The 19,921-nt window shown below is 44.4% G+C and overlaps 1 protein-coding gene across 1 annotated transcript in view; it reads left to right on the top strand.

Moving 5' to 3' along the window:
* foxo1a (forkhead box O1 a) overlaps nt 1-19,205 on the top strand; it is a 48,005-nt gene extending 28,800 nt beyond the window's left edge. Inside the window, exons 2-4 of the mRNA XM_061216920.1 lie at nt 9,523-9,714; nt 13,266-14,544; nt 15,016-19,205. Coding sequence (XP_061072904.1) covers nt 9,523-9,714; nt 13,266-14,513 — 1,440 coding nt within the window. The 3' untranslated portion in view covers nt 14,514-14,544; nt 15,016-19,205. The remainder of the gene's footprint in view (nt 1-9,522; nt 9,715-13,265; nt 14,545-15,015) is intronic.
* The last annotated feature ends 716 nt before the right edge of the window (nt 19,206-19,921 follow it).

The raw sequence follows: 19,921 nt of genomic DNA, 5'->3' as shown, positions 1-19,921 counted from the left end.
GTCTGATTTTCTGACATCATTTTTCCACACAAGGAAAAAATAAAACCTCACACTGTCCCTCCTGATTGTCTGTCAGGGATTTGACCCCGTGACCCCGACAGTCTGTGGCCAATGAGCTGAAGGTATACTACTGGACATGCCATTGTCGGTAATGACCTCCTGTAGCACGAACGGTGATTATCAGTTGACATATGCTGTTGTGACACTTCATTATGCTGTTATGACCATGTATTAATGCTTATGCAAAGGAACAAGGTGCTGGAGATGTTTTTGCAGCAATTATGGGCCATTATGGGCAAAAGGAGTCATGATAATAATATGCCTCACGGAAAGTTAGCAGTGTTATAATTTGTAGAGCATCCAATGTGACCATACTGTTGGTCTGTAAGCTATGAAAGCTCATGAATTCCCCAGCTTGAAATGAGTCAACTGTGACATCACATTTCACACTTCTCTCTTGCTCGCTTTCTCTCTCTCTTTAGTTCTTCCACCCTCTCTCGCTCTCATTCTTCTCTTTCTCTAACCTCTCTCCCCTCCCCCTCCCTCTCATGTTCTAATTCTCTGTTTTTCTCTACTTATCTCTCTTCTTCTCTGGTTCTGTCTCTCAGGGGCGAACCACAGAAACTCAAACAGGCAGATACTCAGACCCCACAGCAGCCTGGGGGCTTCCACAGGTTGACCATTCACCTCTGTGGTACTTCAGCAGGCATTTGCCATACTCCCTTTCTTTAGTCACAGGAGATTTTCAGAGGAATCATGCTCATTTTAAGCCAGGTATTGTTCATTGTAAATATGAAATATTACAAAGAATGACTTTGAAGAATGACAAGAACTCACTTTCCTGATTCAAGTAATGACACAGTCTAGGTGTTTATATTCTCATGTTAGATGACACCTGCCAGTGAGATCTTTAGTCTGTGTTTGTGTCAGTGTTATGCAGTCTGACACTGAGATATTTAGTTTGTGTTTGGGTCAGCATTATGCAGTCTGACAGTGAAATGTTTAGTCTGTGTTTCGGTCAGTATTACGCAGTGCCGTTTTTGAGAATCTCGCTTACGGTTGATGAATCTGGCGGATGGTGTAAATGTGTCTGCTGTCGACGGCCCTTGAGGTGGGGATGAAATCGAGTCAAACAGAGGTTTAGTCCCTCTCTCTTCCTTTTCTCCTGAAGAGCTGGGAAAGGAAATGGACCAGATAGAACAGAACAGGAGCAGTGCTCGGTGTTTTAGGTGGGGTTCCATTCCTGCAATGGTGGTCTTTAATACCGTGTGCTGAAACCAGGAGCTTAACCCTTTGAAGAGTAGGTTGTTTTGGAATGTTTTTTATTTCAGAATTCCAATTCAGTGTTGTAGAACTCCAGTGCCTTCAATGGAGCCTTCATTCTAATGATTGTGACAGCATTACAATGTTCAGGGAAGAACATTCTAATCTCATCTTTGTGATCTTGCACCGTAAAGGGTTAAAGGGCCAGGCCATTTACATTACCCAGGATTCCTCCACCACACTGGGATGTGAAACACTTTCCCTCTCGGCAACCTCCACCCTCAACCCCCAAACTGCAAACCCCAAACCTCACTTCCCCACGGCCTCAAGCGAAAGAAAATTCTAGGGTTGCTACAAGGCGGACACGTGAATGCTTTTCTGTGTGGCTGCCCTGCGTTTGACCGAAGGTTGGTCTCCTCTGGCCTGTGTGGAAGGCCTCGATGGTGCAGCTCTGGGGTTGTGTTTTTGGCCACAGTCCCTCTCTGTGTTTATTTGTCGGCCGAAGCTTCTTCACCGCGACAGAGCTCTGGGTCACATAGCCGTGAGGAGGGGTGCGGGGGGTTGTTGCCATGCCAATTGCCCCTGGAGCCAATCGCGGCTCTGGCTGAACGGGCGGGGCCAGGGAAAGCCCGGCGAGGCCGACAATCCTGCGGCCAGGCCTTGCGGTTGGCATTCCACGACTCGCCCGCCCCCTCCGAACCGCACTTCCTGCCTGACAGGAAGTCAGGCCCGTTTCCTGCGACGGTCTTCTTTCATGTGGTCACTTCCCCCCCCCCGGCGCAGGACCGCGGGCTCTCTGCGGCGCGCGTCGGTCGCTGTTTTCCACATTTTTTTTTTGTGGCGTGAGGAGCATGACCAGGCCGTGCCCCCCCCCCCCCCCCCGCCCCCCCTCCCGTTTCCGGGTGAGCGGAGGTTCAGGAATGGTCTGTGTCCGAAAAACCTGGCCGTATTCTCGCTCCGTGTGCTTTCCTTTGATTTCCGCTCCATGGAAAAGCCATCAGCGTTCCCAGTGCGACATTCCCAGTGTCTACACTTACGCTCCCTTTTCTCTTCAATACAAAGCAATTAAAACTGACAGTACATTTCACTCCACATTTATATGAACCCATATCAGTCTTTATTTGAGAAGGGCCTTGCAAAGCGCTGTTATAAATGCTAAATGGACTGCATTTATACAGTGCTTTTATCCAAAGCGCTTTACAATTGATGCCTCTCATTCACACACCATGCCATGCAAGGCACCAACCAGGAGTAATTAGGGGTTAGGCGTCTTGCTCCGAGAAACTTCAACACACCCATTGCGGGGGAACTGGCAACCCTTCGACTGTCGGATGACCACTTTTACCCCCTGAGCTAATGTTGCCTCCGACTAACTCAATTCCTTGCAATTATATTGCACTTTTTGCATACTCAAAACACTTTACAGTGATGAAACTCGCCTCAACCACCACCACCTGTGGGTGCAGCATCCACCCGGGTGATGCAACGGCAGCCATTTTGCGGCAGAAAGCTCACCACACACCAGCGTGAATCTCAATGTCTCCTGAGATTCACGTTGGCCCTGTAGCGTCATGCTGTGGGTGGATTCCCGCTGTGGTTTTATCTGATAACGTCTGAAATTCCTGCTCGCCCAGCGTGCCAGCCAGCCGGAGGGGGACATGATAACACCACCACACCTTGCTTTAGAGACAGAGTGAAAGTGAAATGTTTTTTGTCACAATTTCCAGCGTCATTATTATTATTGTTATAATTATTTAGGCTCTAACCTATAAAATATGGACGTATTTATGTGTCGATCTGCCCAGAATGTCCACGCAGAAGGTGCAAAATGGCCACTCACTCAAACTCTGATCTGAGCACCACCTTTTCTCAGTGGAAAGGTGTAATGCTGGTGGGGTGCAAGAGTGAAGAATGACCTTTCCCTGCCCTGCCTGTTTTCTTATATTATTACTATTTAATAACAAAAATCTGGCAGATTTTAGATAGTTTTTTCATTGATGAAGCTGCATCTACATCTCACAAAGTTTGGCCCATTTCAGCGCATCAGCAGATCCCTGTAACCATAGCTACAAGCGTGTAGTGACCACGCAGCATACATCTACTCTTTGGGCCACAGGACTAGTTTTGAGACGTTGGGGAAGACGTACTGTAACCAGACCAAAAGTAAACGGATGATGTCACAGCTCTGGGTGTCCAGACGGGAGTGGTCTGGTAGCTAAGGCATCACTTCCTACAGTCACAAAGGGGCTTTAACGCTCAGGCAAGCTGTAGGCCTGACTGATCCTCTGACAGTGTACCTAATCTCCTGCCCCTTGTGTCAGTTTGAGGGCTGCACGTCGCTCAGACGTTTTGTCTCTGTCCCTGGGCTGGTGTGACACAGCACAGGTTTGTTGTGTTGTGTTTTTGTTTGTGAAATTGCTGTTTCATGGCGAGCGGCAGAGTGAGCCTTCTCTCTACTCCACAACACTTCCAGACTCACAGCACAGGTGTCTGTCACGGTATTCGCCCGATGATGCTCCTCTCCTGTTTTTAGCCGCTAAGCCAGCTGAATTCAGCCACTTTGACTGAGGACAAGGTGGAAAGTTCTAGAACAGTCTTCATCAAGCCTTGACATAAAATTCAAATCCGGCCCTGGTTTTCTTTTCCCCCAGGTAATTAGCTGAACAACTGCTGCTACTGATTGGCCAGACTGTCTTCACACCTGACTCCCAAGGGAGGGTGGAAAAACAGCAGTTCTGGGACTGTGATTTGATGATCCCGGTTCTAGAACATTCCTTTGTCTGATCTGTTAAATGCTGGGGTATGGACACCCAGGTCCTCTTTCTGAGACGACAGAATCGTTGGAAAAGCTTTGTGAGTCAGAGGAGATAACCTGTTTGGTTTCCCTCACAGTCCTGAGCTCTCGCGTTGTTTAGTGACGTACTGTGAGCGCACGTCTCTTTAGGAGGAAGACGCTCGCTCCAGTCAGTGTCCTTATCTCTGTCTCTCTCCCTCTTTCTCTGTCTCTTTCTGTCTCTCTTTCTGTCACCCTGTCCCTCCCTCTTTTTCTCTGTCTCACTGTCTGTCTCTTTCTCTGTCTCTTTCTGTCTCTTTCTGTCACTATCTCTCCCTCTTTCTCTCTGTCTCACTGTCTGCCACTGTCTCTGTCACTGTCTCTTTCTGTCTCTCTCTCTACCCTCACCTTCTCACTTTCATTCTCTCATCGACTTACCTCCCTGTCTTGCTCTCTGTCTCTCACTCTCTCTCCTTGCTCCTTCCGCCTCTCGGCCTTGTTGGTGTAGTATCTTCGGGGGCCCAGTAGGGGGCAGGCCCCGGGGTGTGGGCCGCAGTCGGGGGGCGGAGCGGGGCGGGCGGGGCTGAGGCCGGCTGGGCTCCAGATGTGAGGGAGTGAGTCAGAGAGACGGCGTTACACAGGCCCTCCCTGGCGCGTGCTGATCACGCCTCCGTCTGTCTGTCTGTCTGTCTGTCCGTCCAGCTTTTTCTGCCGCACTTTAAACATCCTGTTATTCAAACGTCCCGTGTTGTGGAAAATAGATTTTCCCTGCTATGTGGATTATGAAGGAGTTGTCGGTGCTGTAAAAAATCAAAATCCACATAGCAGTTATTAAGAAACGAGCTGTTCAGACTTAAAGTTGTGACACTTTGGCAATCATCGTGTTATTAAAATGTCACAGGGCTTCACTATTATTACATTTTTGACACTGTAGACTGCATTTCTTGTCTAAATTGTGTGTATAGCGTGTGTATAGATGTTCGTTTCTTCTTGGCTGTTGAGCTCTGTGGCTTTGTCTGAAGGTTCTCTCAGGTCATTATCTTGTGGAGGTTTAGCGGCTGGGTATCTTCCCTCAGGCTCTAGAAGAAGAAGAAGAAATAACAGCAGTATAAGAATGGTGCTGAAAGAGAGAATAACATTCCCGGGCCGTCGGGCTTGATGCAATCTCTGGAACAGATTACCCTGCTGGGATATTGAGGTTTCCAGGACAACGAGATGTTTATGAGAGACTGAGATAAGAGCTGGGACGCAAAGACAGAGATATTAGAAACACACACACATGCACGTGGACAATCACGCACACCTGTTGATAGATTGCAGTTCCTTATTTCATTGTAGACTCTACAAGGTTTTCTGGAAACAAAATGTTGGCTAATAGATTAGTTATGTCTGTCAGAACATAAAGTAGATGGCACTAGCGTTGAAAGCCATTTGTCTGAACGTTTACTTAACCATACTTCCCCAGAACGGGCTGTGGGAGTATTTATTGTTAATTATATAATAATTAGCTATTTAGCTGACGCTTTTATCCAAAGCGACTTACAGTTGATTACATTAAGCAGGGGACAATCCCCCCAGGAGCAATATGGGGTTAAGGGCCCAACAGCTGTGTGGATCTTATCCTGGCTACACCGGGGCCTGACCCACCAACCTTCTGGATCCCAGTCTTGCAAATTAGCCACACAGGCTGCCCTATTGTTGTGCTTGGATGATGCACCTTACACACCCTGCAATTCCTATGTCTGTACCTGTATGTCCTCTGACATGTTGTTACACAAAGCCTCAAATTACTGCGCTCCAGACCGAAATGTGTGTAATCGCCAAATTAACGTGATGAATCAAGAGTAAAGGTGCTCTACACTAGGGCTGCATGGAATATCGTATATTTATCATCATCAAGTTATGAACCTGCGAGATAAACATATTGCAAAAGACTGCTTGAATTGCCATGTAGTTGCCAATAATATTTATGTAAATGATGTTCTGTTAAATTGATTAGCTGGTCATATGCAATTTGTTCAATAAAGGCTTGTTGGAAATAATGTATTACATTTTTGGTAAATTCAGTGGACATAGGCTATTTATTGTCTGTGGTCAATGTTAGCATTGTACCTAAAGCAGAAAGACATGAAGCTTTAGGTACCCTGTGCACACTTGAATATTTGTTCATTTATCGCAAGTCATATCGTCACTGTAATATTCGACAACGTTTTTGCCTATCTTCCTCATATCGTGCTGTCCTACTCACCAAGAGCTGTCTGAAATACCCCTGCAGCTGTAACTGAAGCTGTAAAAAGAAGGCAAACTGGACAAGTGACATATTGATTACACCCCCCTGACGATTGGCTGTTGACAGTCCGCGGTCTTGTTTGAAGTTGTCGGGACTCCCTTTCAGGTCTTTTCAGGAAGTATTGATTGGAATAACCGTGTAACATCCTGCACAACAGTCAACCCGCTGAGTTTCCTACCATGTGGGGGTGTAGACCGTGACAAAAAAGCACACACACAACAGAGAAGGGGAGTCACTGGGTGTTGTTTTTGTTCGAGTATTTTGGAAGGAAATGATTTAGTTGCTAAGGTGTTCCGTTGCTATGCCGGGAAAGATGCAAAACATAAACGACACAAGTACGTATTTTCTCTCTCTTATCAGAGAGCCTTTTTTTGTCCAATACAGGGCTTATAGTTTGAAGAACAAAAACATTTCCACTGTTTGTACCTCTGGGTAGTGCAGTGTGTGGCAGTGTTTATTTCCTCCTCCTCTCCAGCGCGTTCCGTCTCTGTTTGCACTGAGACTGCAGAGGAGGGAAAACGGCATTGCAGGTGAAACTGGGTGTGTGATAGGGGCGAGTGTCATTGTGAAGGGGATTAAGTGAATTCACGGTGACCTAATTTTAAAGAAAAGAAAAGCTCTTGTCAAACACACACACACACACGCACACACACGCCCCTGGTTCGTGGATGACACACTGGCAGAACACAGCCCTCTGAGAGCACTTCCCCGCGTTGCTCTGACCCTGTGGATGGTTTTCGTGGTTACAGATGTTATGTAACAGGCAGAGAAACACCATCACACTGAACATCAACCACTTCACACAACCATATATTCAAAATTATTTTAGGATACAAAATAAACATTTTCCCCATCCAGTTTTTTTTTTTTGGAGCACAACATAGAGTATAATAAGACTTTCGAGACATTCTATGGTCGCCGCCATCAGAAGTTTCACATTTCACATGGAGACCTGTACTGTGTTACTTTCATCTATTACCCTGCTCACATTATTTACAAATAGTTACATTCTGTTATAACTGTCAAAATGTAGTTTGACGTCATTTACAAATCCATTCACAAATCACGTTTCCAGTAAGGCACACAGGCCCAGTGTTGGTGTATGAACTATGCACTATAGCTACTTTACACCGGATATGCTGTATACAATGATGAGAAAAAGGAAGTACACCCTCTTTAAATTCTATTATTTTACATATTGTCACGTACCTAACCCATATCTAGTCATCATCAATACAACTGTAGATAATACTATTCGCATGTGACTTATAACACACATTTACCTTTTCATTATTTATTCAAACTGAAATAAGCCAACATGCAGAACCTGTGTGTGTAATGCTGGCTGCACACTGTGTGGTATCGGTCATCTTTTACGATTGTTACACAATCGATGAACCCCCAACAATATCACGTCTTTCATTGCTGTCATACTGTACGATAAGAAGTCTATAATAAGTGCAGAGATTCCATCCTACGATTACAGTGGCTATGTCATCTGACATCCACGTGCGGAATTTGAGGATGGTGTAAAAAATCACACAGTGTATACCCAGCGTAGCTGTGAGTTAGTTCCCCCTGGCTGCTTCCATATCAATTACGAATGTAATTAGAACCAGGTGCTCCTAATCAAGTGCACAGCATTAGTTGATCACCAGTAAGTGGCCCCACCTGTATATAACAGCAGAAACTTTGACAGTTTGGTCTCAAAGAAGCACTTTCTGCTGCTCAGGGAAGCCATTTCAAAACAATATGAAGTCCATCATTCTACACTGAGAAAAATCAAGTCACAAATAAGACTATTAAAGGCTGGTGCCATTTTACCAAGCAAATTCACCCCGAGATTGACCGAGTGATACTCTGGAACTCCAGAGAAGCCTATAGCTACATCCAGGGATCTACAGCACTAGGGTTCAAACAAAGTGTATCTATACAACAAAGTTGTCTCTCGTTGTACGTTGTGATGTTTTGTGCGCAGTAACACAGCCCAAAAGTTGATCAAATTCAGGCATGCAATTCAACATTTAAAACTGTAAAACATTTAGAACATATTGAAACGTATGTGTTTTTTTATTAAGACGTCGTTTTTGGCCAATGTTAGCCTCCCTAGTCAACACAGTGAATTATATTAACGCCATCAAGTCTCTACAACATCTATCTGTGGGTCTGTGTCTAATGAAACCTACAGACAAACCTTCCCACCTCACCTCCCCACAGTGTGCCCAAATCCATCCACGACTGCTCTTAGTTACCGTCTTCACCAACGGAACAGAAAGACAGACACACAGCAGTGATCACATGACCCTGCTTCAACCCAGCAGTGACACAGATAGAATAGATGAGTGCTGCCCTTAATGAGTTTCTGAAGGAAACTATTCATTACATTTCAGTTCACAGAAACAACAGCGCTCACTTTAACGGATTCGTGGCCAACTTTTCTGTGAGTCTGGAGAATCACATTTCTAAGAACCAAAATAATAAACAGGCGAATAACTAGTTTGCGAGTGGCTAGCATTGGTATTAAGGAATAAAGACACGGTTAAGTCAAATAAAAAAATGAATTGAAAATAAAGCAGTGGAAAATGTTCTTTTATTTAGCCTTTATGTAATCAGGCAGATCTTTGGAGATTGGGGGGGAGGTTGTAAAATATTATTTTTGTGGGATAAATTAAAGCATTCATTAATTAACTGTTCATCTTGTGTGAGTGATAAACAGATGACCATACCAGATCCATCTGTCACAGAAATATCTCTCATAGGGTTGACTCAGGACCAAAAACAGTAATGGGAATTGTTATTATTTAATCTTTTACCAAATATGATTGTCAGGGAAAAGCAGAACAATTCAACTACAGGTCTGGTATTTGTTTTTGTTTTGGGGTGCTCTCTAGGGAACATAAGCAAAAATGATTCCTAAAATTGAAAGGGAAATGTCCATACACCCTCAGAAAAAGGGGCTGTGGCTTTTTAGTTCTTCATCCTCTATCATAGGTGTGAAGTGTGAAAACTCCCAGGAAAAGATAAATTCTTTCCTGACAAATAATCCTTGAGCAAGGCCCTTAACCCCACATTGCAACCAGGAGGTCATTGGCCCCTGCATGGTCTAATCAAGCGTAAGTCACTTTGGATAATAGCATGAGCAGAATGACAGTAATGTGGTGTAATGACCTCTGACCTTTGACCCTCTCCCCTGCAGAACTCCATCAGGCACAACCTGTCCCTGCACAGCCGCTTCATCCGCGTGCAGAACGAGGGCACGGGGAAGAGCTCCTGGTGGATGCTCAACCCTGAGGGCAGCAAGAGCGGCAAGTCTCCCCGCCGGAGAGCCGCCTCCATGGACAACAACAGCAAGTTCGCCAAGAGCCGCGGCCGGGCCGCCAAGAAGAAGGTACGAGAGAGACCCCCGACACCCCAGAGCCGAGAGCCCCCCCACACCCCAGAGCCGAGAGCCCCCCCACACCCCAGAGCCGAGAGCCCCCCCACACCCCAGAGCCTGCTCATACAGATACTGACCCCAATGTGCGGAAGTAAACTGTTATCAAGATACACTCAGCAAGCACTTTATTAGGAGCGAGAGCCCCCATACCCCCCCTAATCCTCTGGCTATAGATATATTACATTACAATACATTACATTAATGGCATTTGGCAGATGCTCTTGAAGTGCAAAGTGCATACCCATAACCTGAGTGCTGAAAGACCCTAGAAGGATGTACAATTTCAAGTGCTAACAGTACAACAAAGATAAGGAATAGGGCCTATTTGATTAATCTGAGTAATGGATTATATTTATATCTGAAACTGTTTTTATACAGCACAACGCAAATATATGAACAATAAGCAGCTTATCTAACGAAACAAAATTAGCAGAAATATCATTCTCGCGTTATAACACAAGACATTAGTGAGAACTGAAGAAACAGCAACAACAACCAATCGGTTAAGGTTTACAGAGAGGTAGGGAGGGGTGGGGAGAGGTGCAGCTTGAAAAGGTGTGTCTTCAGTCTGCACTTGAAGGTGGTCAGAGACTGTGCTCTTCTAACTTCCACAGGGAGTTTGTTCCACCACCGTGGAGCCAGAACAGACAGTAGTCATGAGCGGGAGGTGGAAGTGTGGAGAGGGGGCACAGCATATATATATTGGGAAAAACCTTGATTTCTTCAAAAAAAAAATGTATTGGGCTTAAACAGCAGAAGGCGAGTAAACAGCCGTTGGAGCGAAAGAGGCCTAACTGCTCTGCGTTTCACGTTTCACGTTTCACAACCGCATTCATTTGATCTCTTCCTCAGGCGGCATACCACAATATATGGCCAAATATATCAATTCACCTTCACACACTGCATGTTTTTTTCTATAGGTTTTTTAATAATATATATTTGTCTATCTGTGAAATATATTTATAATTACATTCATAAGTTTCCCTCATATTATGAATATATTGCAGTATATATCATTTGTATACGGGCCTAGCAGGCAGGAAAGCCTATGAGCCTAACCCCGCACTCGGATGCCCACAGTCAGTTACATCCTCTGACAACTGGCAGTATTGTGTTGGTAGAGACAGCCTCTGACTTCTAGCTCGATTGAGACTCGTTGCAGGGTTTTTTTACAGAAAGTAATTCCACAAAACTGTGAATTCCCTCTGCAGTACCTCTTAGCTTAGCATACCACAGAGTATGGCGGGGGTATGGATATGGGTATGTGTTAAATAGTAGAGTGTCGAGGGTCTTTGAGGCATCCAAAATGCAAGAAATGCAGAAAAATGACAAAAAGGAAATAAAGGAAAAGAATAGAAAAATTATATTTTTATATAAAGCTAAACAAAAGTACTTGAATAAAGTCAGACTTCAATAATAATAATAATAATAACCATGATGATAATAATTAGACCATACCTCACACAACTGAGGGATAAGGAGGACCTAGGCATTGGTTCCTTCCCCATAGAGATCCCTAAACAAATTAAATGCCTTCCTTTTTAACAGGTAGACATGACCACCCCAAATTGGCACACACCATGACATTCCATAAACACAGGGGTGTTTACATATCACAACACAAATATGTATTAAACAGCATTAAAAGGTACCTATTACACAAACACTACACCAGGCCTTTTAAGTTTACAACAGTACATGGACACATGCCATTAAACTCGCAGAAAGTGTTACACAACACATAATTGATTTCATGAAGACGCAAATGCGCCGATCGCAAACGTACCCAACCATATAGCTGTCCCAGAAGCACCAGGAAGAGAGCCAGCCGATATGGCGGTAAGAAGTTATGTCTCTAAATCACTGCATTTAACAAAGCACTGTACATTAAATAAATATCTTATGCTCACAGACATTGTCCAAAGGCCTTTTGGTTAACATGTATATTTTATCAGAGCACAACCTAGTTTTTGCATAAACGAGTGAATGACTTAATGAATGTGCGTGAAATGTTTGGCGAGGTCTAACCGCATGTGTGCACCCATCCGTTTTTTACTCACACAAACTCAACACGTAACACATATCACAGTACTAGTGAATACTAGTGGAGGGAACATATGCACTTTATGAACCCATGTCCATAATTTATGAAAAACACATATAAAAGTTCAGTGCGGCCACAATAAGGACGCGTGAGGACGCACCAATGAGCCACGGCATCACAGTATGCCGTTAACATCAACCGCCAGCCAAATGCTGGTAAAATTTTGATTGTGACTGCTAAGTTTTTCTACACCGGCAGCCATTTTGGCAGGTAACCGACCAGGTTGAGTTATATTATAAAAGTTACTGCGGCTTGGAAAATGTTCAAAATGGCTGCTGATTTTTTAATAATCCACAAGCCACTCTTGCAAGACGTGATGCGGTCTAATGGCATTGATCTGACGAGCCAGGCCTGTTCTGCAGCCTATCAGAGTGTTGGCCTGTGGATGGTTCTGCATTTTTCAGCAATCTAGCAGCACATCCTTGCGCGCTGTTACCTTTGATCTGTTATCTGCTCTGTCTCAACGCGTGGCTTTTTTAACGCACGTTTGCTCGCATAACTTCCTTCCTGTTCTACTTCACGCCGCTTCTGCTCAGTCCGTGCTATTCACCTGCTTCTCACAGCAGCCCCGATAACCGCACCTGCAAGAAGCTGATGGCTGCACTGGTTGCTACTGATGGCAGACTAGCTGGTGTTTAATCCCCATGGTCGCTTTGGCTTCCTGTTTTTTTCATCTTTTTTTTTTTTTTTTTGCTAATGACATATAAATGGAAAGTAGCAAAGAATAAATTCCACACTGATATGAGGAAGTACTCAGTGTGGTCACTGTGTAGAATAGCTTGCCAGGACATGTAGTGGAGGCAGAAACACTGGGAGACCAGGCTTGATACGGTGCTAGATACTATTTAGCTTTTAGGCAAACTAAGCTGTGAGTACACTTAGTAGTGGTAGGAAAAAGTGAGCATTGCTGGGCTGAATGGCCTGTTCTCACCATTATGTTATAATATGTCATGTAATGTTATATGAATGTGGTTATGAAATTAATTCAATTGAATTAGTTGACATAAATCCTGATGGAACACTATTGACAGTCTTGAATCCATGAATTGAATTTTACATGTTAGCTTTTCCTGAATTGATTGGAAATACTAATATTGGTTGTCTCTTTAACTATCTTGTGATGAGGTAATTAAGCACATTGAAAAGCTCAGGGGGTTATTGATGAAGAGACTCCAGTTGTAAAGATTATCATTTGCAATTCTAAATCTCGGACAGATCGTCAAATCATTAACTGAAATTGTTCATGTGCAACTCCTCTTTTGCGCATGGGTTATGTGCTTAATTACATAAATACAGCAAATACAGTCTTGCATCAAATCACCCTCATCACAAGCTCCATCCCATGTAGATGGTGACGTGGTTTGGTGACGTGGTTAAAGCGTGTCCCCTCCCCTGCCAGGTGTCGCTCCAGGGTGGTGCGGAGGGGAGCGCGGACAGCCCGGGGTCCCAGTACAGCAAGTGGCCCGGGAGCCCAAACTCCCACAGCAACGACGACTTCGATGCCTGGAGCAGCTTCAGGCCACGGACCAGCTCCAATGCCAGCACGCTGAGCGGCCGCCTGTCACCCTTCCTGCCCGAGCAGGAGGACCTGGTGGACGGGGAGGTGCACCTGGTCTACCCCGGGGGCTCCGGGGCCAAGATCACCACCCTGCCCAGCCTGTCGGAGATGACCGGCACCATGGTGGGTCACCACCCCTCAGAGAACGTCATGGAGGACCTGCTGGACAACCTCAACCTTCTCTCGCCCAAAAACCCGCAGGGCGTGGGGGCCGGGGGCGGGGGTTCGGGCGGGTCCGCCCAGTCCTCCCCGTCCTCCATGATGCAGGCGAGCCCCAGCTACCCGGCCTACAGCTCCCCCAGCCTGGGGTCCCAGCCGGGAGCCCAGCAGGACTACCGAAAGTGCCTCTACGCCCAGGCCGGCCTCGGCCCCATGCCCCCTATGGCCCTGCAGACGCTGACGGAGGGCAAGCCTGGGTTCAGCCCCCCCCCGGGGCCGTACAGCTGCCCCGCCGGCCTCCTGAAGGAGCTGCTGACCTCCGACAGCGACCCCCACGGGGAACTCATGCCCTCCGTGGAGACGGTGGTGTCCCAATCTGCCGGGGGCCGAATGCTGACCCCCTACAGCGCCCCCCAGCCGAGCCGAGGAGGGGGCCACCCACATCCGCACCCCCACCCCCACCCACACTCGCACCCCCACCCCTCCAGGGGCCCGGCCCCCCCCACCTCCGTGGCGATAAACGGAGGGCGCCCCCTGCTGCCTCCGGCCGGTATGACGCTCGGGGGAGGTCTGGCCCGACTCGCCACAGTGAAGACCCCCCTGCAGGTCTCCTTCGGACCCTCGGTTCACCTGCCTGGGGGGCTGCTCCCCAACTACTGCACCCCCAACACCAACGGCTACGGACGGGCCGGTATGCCCCCGCCCCATCACCACCACCACCACCACCACCTCCACCACCTGCACCCCGAAAAGCTGCCCAGCGACCTGGACGACATGTCCATCGAGCGCTTCGAGTGCGACGTGGAGTCCATCCTCCACGACACACTCATGGACGGGGACACGCTGGACTTCAACTTTGACCCCATGGGCGCTCCCCAGGGGTTCCCCCACAGCGTGAAGACCACCACACACAGCTGGGTGTCGGGGTAGAAGCTACGCAAGCGCACACACACATGTACAGGTGAGCGCTAGAGAGCAGCGTGTAGAGTATGCCACCATGCTTCTTTAATGAGGTATAGAGCCCCCCTATTCACCCAAAGTGAAAAACAAATGTACACATGAAAATCCGAACTCGGTTTTGCAATTTCTGCGTTTGGTTTGCCAATCCGTACCCCCAGTTTTGCAAACCGTACCCTCGATTTTGCAATCCGTCCGTTTGGTTTGCCTTTGCAAAACTGTGTTTACAATTTTCTGCGTTTAAAAATGTTTTTATCTAGTGTGACCAGGGGGGCCCAATAGTCCAATCAATTAATTTAATTTCTTCTAATTTCTCCTAATTTCGGCTGGATGTAAATAGAGCCATCCTCCAGCCTTGCTGCCTGTGTGAAATGTTCGGTACCAGTTCTCATGGTTGAAATGATGAGTTCAGATTTGTCTTAAATATTATTCTTTTGACACGTTTGTATTTATTTTTTTTTATTTTTTTTTGCAGGTTGAAACTTAAAAATCTCTCAGCCAGAGCTGGAACTTCATCAGGAAAATGGAGAGCAGTGACCCAAAGACGGACAAGCCATCCCCCTTTTCCTCTTCTTCATCTCAGTCGTTTCTGAAGAGACGATACACAGCGTTGTTTTTCCCTCTCTTTTTTCCCTCACCTGAGTTGAGATGTTTGTCCGTTCCCTTCATTTTTGTCGCGATGTAATTTTCTTTTCTTTTTTTTCTTTTCCATCTAATCTCCCCGTCGTCATGGAACTGTAAAGAAAAATCAAGTGCCAAACGCTTTTGTGTGAACATCAGAGCCAAGTTTATGTTTATGTTTTTATTTTCCTGTCACAGGGAGGAAATGGGGGCTAAGCACGCTAATCGTGCTAACCATGCTAGCACGACTCTCTCCCTAAAGCTGCAGAAACGCAACAGACACGCAAACCTGTTCACCCCTTTATAGCTAAGCTTTGGTATGATGTAATGTGCACTTACATACCTGAGAAGTTGGAAAAACTGGAGTTAGATAAAATGTTTATGATTATTTCTGGAATTGGAATTACCATTTAATGTTTAGACATTCAGGACATTTACAACTCAATTTCTTTTTTACAGTTTTTTTTATGTCTAAGAATTTTTCTTATCTTCTTGCAGTGTACCAGTAGTTCCTCTGTGTGTTGGGTTTTACTTTAGCATAAAAAGTACCCCTACTGAAAGAGAAATCCTTATTTTAATTGGTTGCAGATTGGTTGCAGATTGTCTCCTGTTCCAATTAACTCTATTTAATCATCAGAGGTGTCATATAACCATTGCTTAGGAGATTCTCTCTTGCAATGCTAATGGGTGGCGCTGTAACAAATGCTAATCTAGTCATCCTGCTTTGGTCAGAGTCGCTGGGTAAACTGGTCTGTGTGTTTAGGGTCTTAAGGGCAGTGTGTACATGCTGTATCCGGAGGGCCTGATCTGAGCCTGCAGGACTCCATGAAGAAGGCTGAGGGGTCCTGGGTGAGGTTACATCATTACACTTTATTCTTGCATATTGTACTTTTTTAATCATCTTCAATATGCTACATTAAGAGGTAGCATGTTTAGTGTTGTACAGCAGTCTTACAGGCATACCCATGTAAATCCGGGACATAGATACGTCTTCACTTTGTAAAGCAGATAAGAAAAGAGGACAAAACTGGATGACAATGTTTCGTGTTTCATTAAGGCGGGATCCTTCTCAAACCTGAGGTTTTTTCCTTTCTTTTTTTCAATGAGGCGGTTAACAAGGTTATTTCCTTTATATATTTTTTCATGTAAATAACTGAGACATATATTGAAAAATATATAGATATATTTGAGATGCAGACATTATCCTACATTTTTACAGATGTATTATTATTATTGTTGTTGTTATTGGATTAATTCTAGCTTTTGCCTGACTGGAAGGAACACATTACCGTACAGTTCTGGTTGTCTATCTTTTTCACACAAACGGTTTTTGGTCTTAAGCGCCTGAAGGCACCTAATGGTTGTGATAAAATGTGACTTTTGGGGATTGTCTCACACACACCCAGCTTTACAGGAGTCAGTAAAACTGCTCCGACTGTAGACCGTAGGCGTGAAGCCCCAGTTGTAGATATTTGTACTTTTATTTTTTAAATGCTGCTTCTCGATGCCTTAGCCAGTTGCAGGTGCTCTCACACTTAACCCCCCCCCCCCTCCACTGAGTACCCCCCCCCCCCCCCTATTAAAAAAGAGAAAAGAATAGAAAGAGTATGGACAGTTCGTTTCTGCATGGAGGCCCACAGGTGTGCAGGCTGGAGTGCTGGTGTGTTGGATGTTGAGTGTTATTTTAGAACAGGGATATAATGGTTTTGCTCTGTGGGATGGAGGGTGGGAGAGTGATGCTGTTCTCTTTCCTGTGGGCTGATTTAGCTGGGTCCATGGGGCGGCTGTGTCAGCAAAAAGCATTCAGCCGTCCATGTAGTTCTTCTTCTTCTGCCCTCTCTCTCTCTCTCTCTCTCTCTCTCCGTCGTATCCAAGTCTGTCTGTGCTGTTTTGTTTGTTTTTGTTTTTTGAACCCTTGGATTTCTTTCAGGTGGAATATCACACTGTGCCTCTCTGCCACCTCCTCCACCCCCTAACCAACTGTTTTATTCTGTTTTCTACCTCTCCGTCTCTGTTTCTCTCTCCCTCTCCCCTCTCTCTGTCTCTCTCTCTCTCTCTCTCTCTTTCTCGTTGGCCCTCTGAGCTCAGCCTACACGTGAAGGTTTCTGTTCACGCAGGAGTAATGATGTGAAACTCTGTGTAGAGGAGAGAGGTCCCCCCCCCCCCCCCAACCCCCGGCCTGGGAAGTGTTACTAATCCAGTAGAGCGTGTACATTGCATTTTAGGAGTTCATGTTTTTTTTCTTTACATTTTTGAAGACTTTTTTTTATTTTTTAAGAATGCGTACTGTTTGTTAAAGAAGACATATGCGTGTACATACACATAGATGTTCTTGTATGTATATAAATATATAGATATATATATTTAAAAGAAACATATTCTTTGTTTTAGCATATCATTAGGGAGTCCTCCAGTAAATGTAGATTCATTTAAAGTAGCCAGACCCCGCTGAGTTCATTTTTTGTTTGTCGAGCTCTGTTTCCGAGTTTAAAACGTAATGAAATGTAGATGGAAACAAGCCTGTGGTGCGTTTGGTGCTTATTGAAATTAAGCAGAAATGTAAAAGAAGGAAAAGCTAAAGCTAACACTTTTAAAATTCCTGGCTCAAAGTTAAGGACAAAGCACATTGTGGTTTGATTGAATATACGCCCGAAGGGCAAAGCATGGGCTAGTCACTCTGGCGTCTGCCTGAATTAAATATCCCAGTCTGGAATGGAAATAAAATGTGGCTGTATATGATTTTTATTCCTAGTGACTTGCAGGTATTAATGAAAGTTTATGAAACTGACAAATTTAACAATGGCATCATCAAATGTTTGGAGAAAGGAGTTTGAGACAGCTAGCATCCGTGTGTTAGCATCTGTGCTAACCACGCTAATCCCACTCTTGCACCTGAAGGCAAACGAGGGAGGTTGCCGCAGTTGATATTTCAGTCACATGGTGTACGAACGCACAGGTGTGCAGTGGTCCCTCATTTCAGACCATACAGGTGAATCTGCTGTGTGCTCAAAAGCACAAGCCCTTTACGTGCACAGCTAACAGAATAACTATACAGAGATTTTACATAAAAAAAAGAATCAGATATATATAAATATATATTATTACAATGTGTAAATGATTGCTTTGTGAATTGTGGAAATTATATCACCTATGCATTCTTGTTCTTTTTTTGTTTGTTTGTTTGTACTGATGGTTAAAAATGAAAAAAGGTTATATTGTAACATAGAGTCGTGGAGATATTTCATGTCGATGTCATAATTGTATTTGTTTTGAATAGTATATGAAAAAATGAAGTATATTTAGACATTAGATGATGCAATGATTCAAGTGCTTTGCTTTTTTTTGGTAAACTGACACTGTTGTTTTTAACTGCAGTTTATAAGAAAACCTAAAATGTAGAAAAAAGAAGCTTATTGTCAGTAGTATAAAAAAAACAGCTGTCTGTTGGAGACAATCCCCGTTCAGAACATGGACATTTGGACCAATTTTTTATAGACTGAGAAAATAAATGTATTGCACTTCTTTATTACCAGTGCTAATGGACAGAGAAGAAATGGTTACTTATTTTGAAATCAAGCTGTTACATCTTTAAACTCATGTACAGTAAAAGCATTAAAATTTTAGCATACAATTTTCAATCAGAAATAAAAAGTAAATAAGTGATGTATGTATTTAGTAAGAAATAATGAAAATAAACATCCATCTATTTAAGACCGAGGTGTCGTTGTTTTGGAAGGGAAGGGATTGAGAAAATATATGTTCCAACAGCCAGGTCTGTGCTGATCTGACGTTTAATCTGCTGCTGTTCACAGGATGTGGTCCGGAGGTAACGACGAAAATCCTTGTGAATAATTACTGCCTCATTAACGGAATAAAACATTTTTTAAAGGTTTTTTAGCCTTAGCAACAGTGCTCTCAGAGAGCCGATGCAGGATACAACTGTATTATACTGCAACACAAATCAGAAAACAAACTTGTACAAGGACAGTCTTTGCAGTTGCTGTATGAAGCCATATGTATACATAAATTATGTTACAAAAAATACTGCGTGGTGTTTGTCTGTTTCTTCTTTTGTTTTTTAGAGGCCTCCAAGCTTAGGAAAGGAACTTTAGGGTGTAATATTGCTTTCAATATTTACTTCTACGCATTAAAGGGAATTGCACCATTTGCCGCAGGACTGTTCAAATTGACAAAACTTTCCCTGGACAATACACACAAACACACACGCAGGCGCACACATTCACAGTGCACACACACATACACACACACGCACACCCGGAAAGCACTTCTGCAAAAAATGATTTTCAGGAAGACAAAGGGAACCATTTGAAGATTTCAAGAGAGCGCCATACCAAACACAAGTAAAAACGAATTCATCATGGAGACTTTCTCCCCCCATGTTCTAACCAACAATATTCCATAGGAATATTATACACTGTATGTTTGTAAAGAATTTGGCAGGAGGAGAAAAGTGAAGTAAGCAGGATATTCATTTAATTTTACACAGCTCCTGCCTTGCAAAACAACATTCACTTGCGCTCGTTTGGTTAAATCCTTCATGACATTCTCAGCAAAAAAATGTGATGGTGCCTTTTCATTATGGAACCAAAATTAGTGAACATTTTAATTAACACAACCATGAGAAGCCAGAAAATTGGAACAGGAAGGGTCAGCGATTGTGGAGGAGATGTGTTAAGAGGCCTTCAAACTAATGTCGACAAGTACTGTAGATTCTAATAACCGTAATAAAAAGAGTTGGA

The sequence above is a fragment of the Conger conger genome, chromosome 13 (assembly GCF_963514075.1).
Source record: "Conger conger chromosome 13, fConCon1.1, whole genome shotgun sequence".
Lineage (NCBI taxonomy): Eukaryota > Metazoa > Chordata > Actinopteri > Anguilliformes > Congridae > Conger > Conger conger.
The sequence above is the reverse complement of the archived record's forward strand: the minus strand, read 5'-3'. Positions and strand labels throughout refer to the sequence as shown.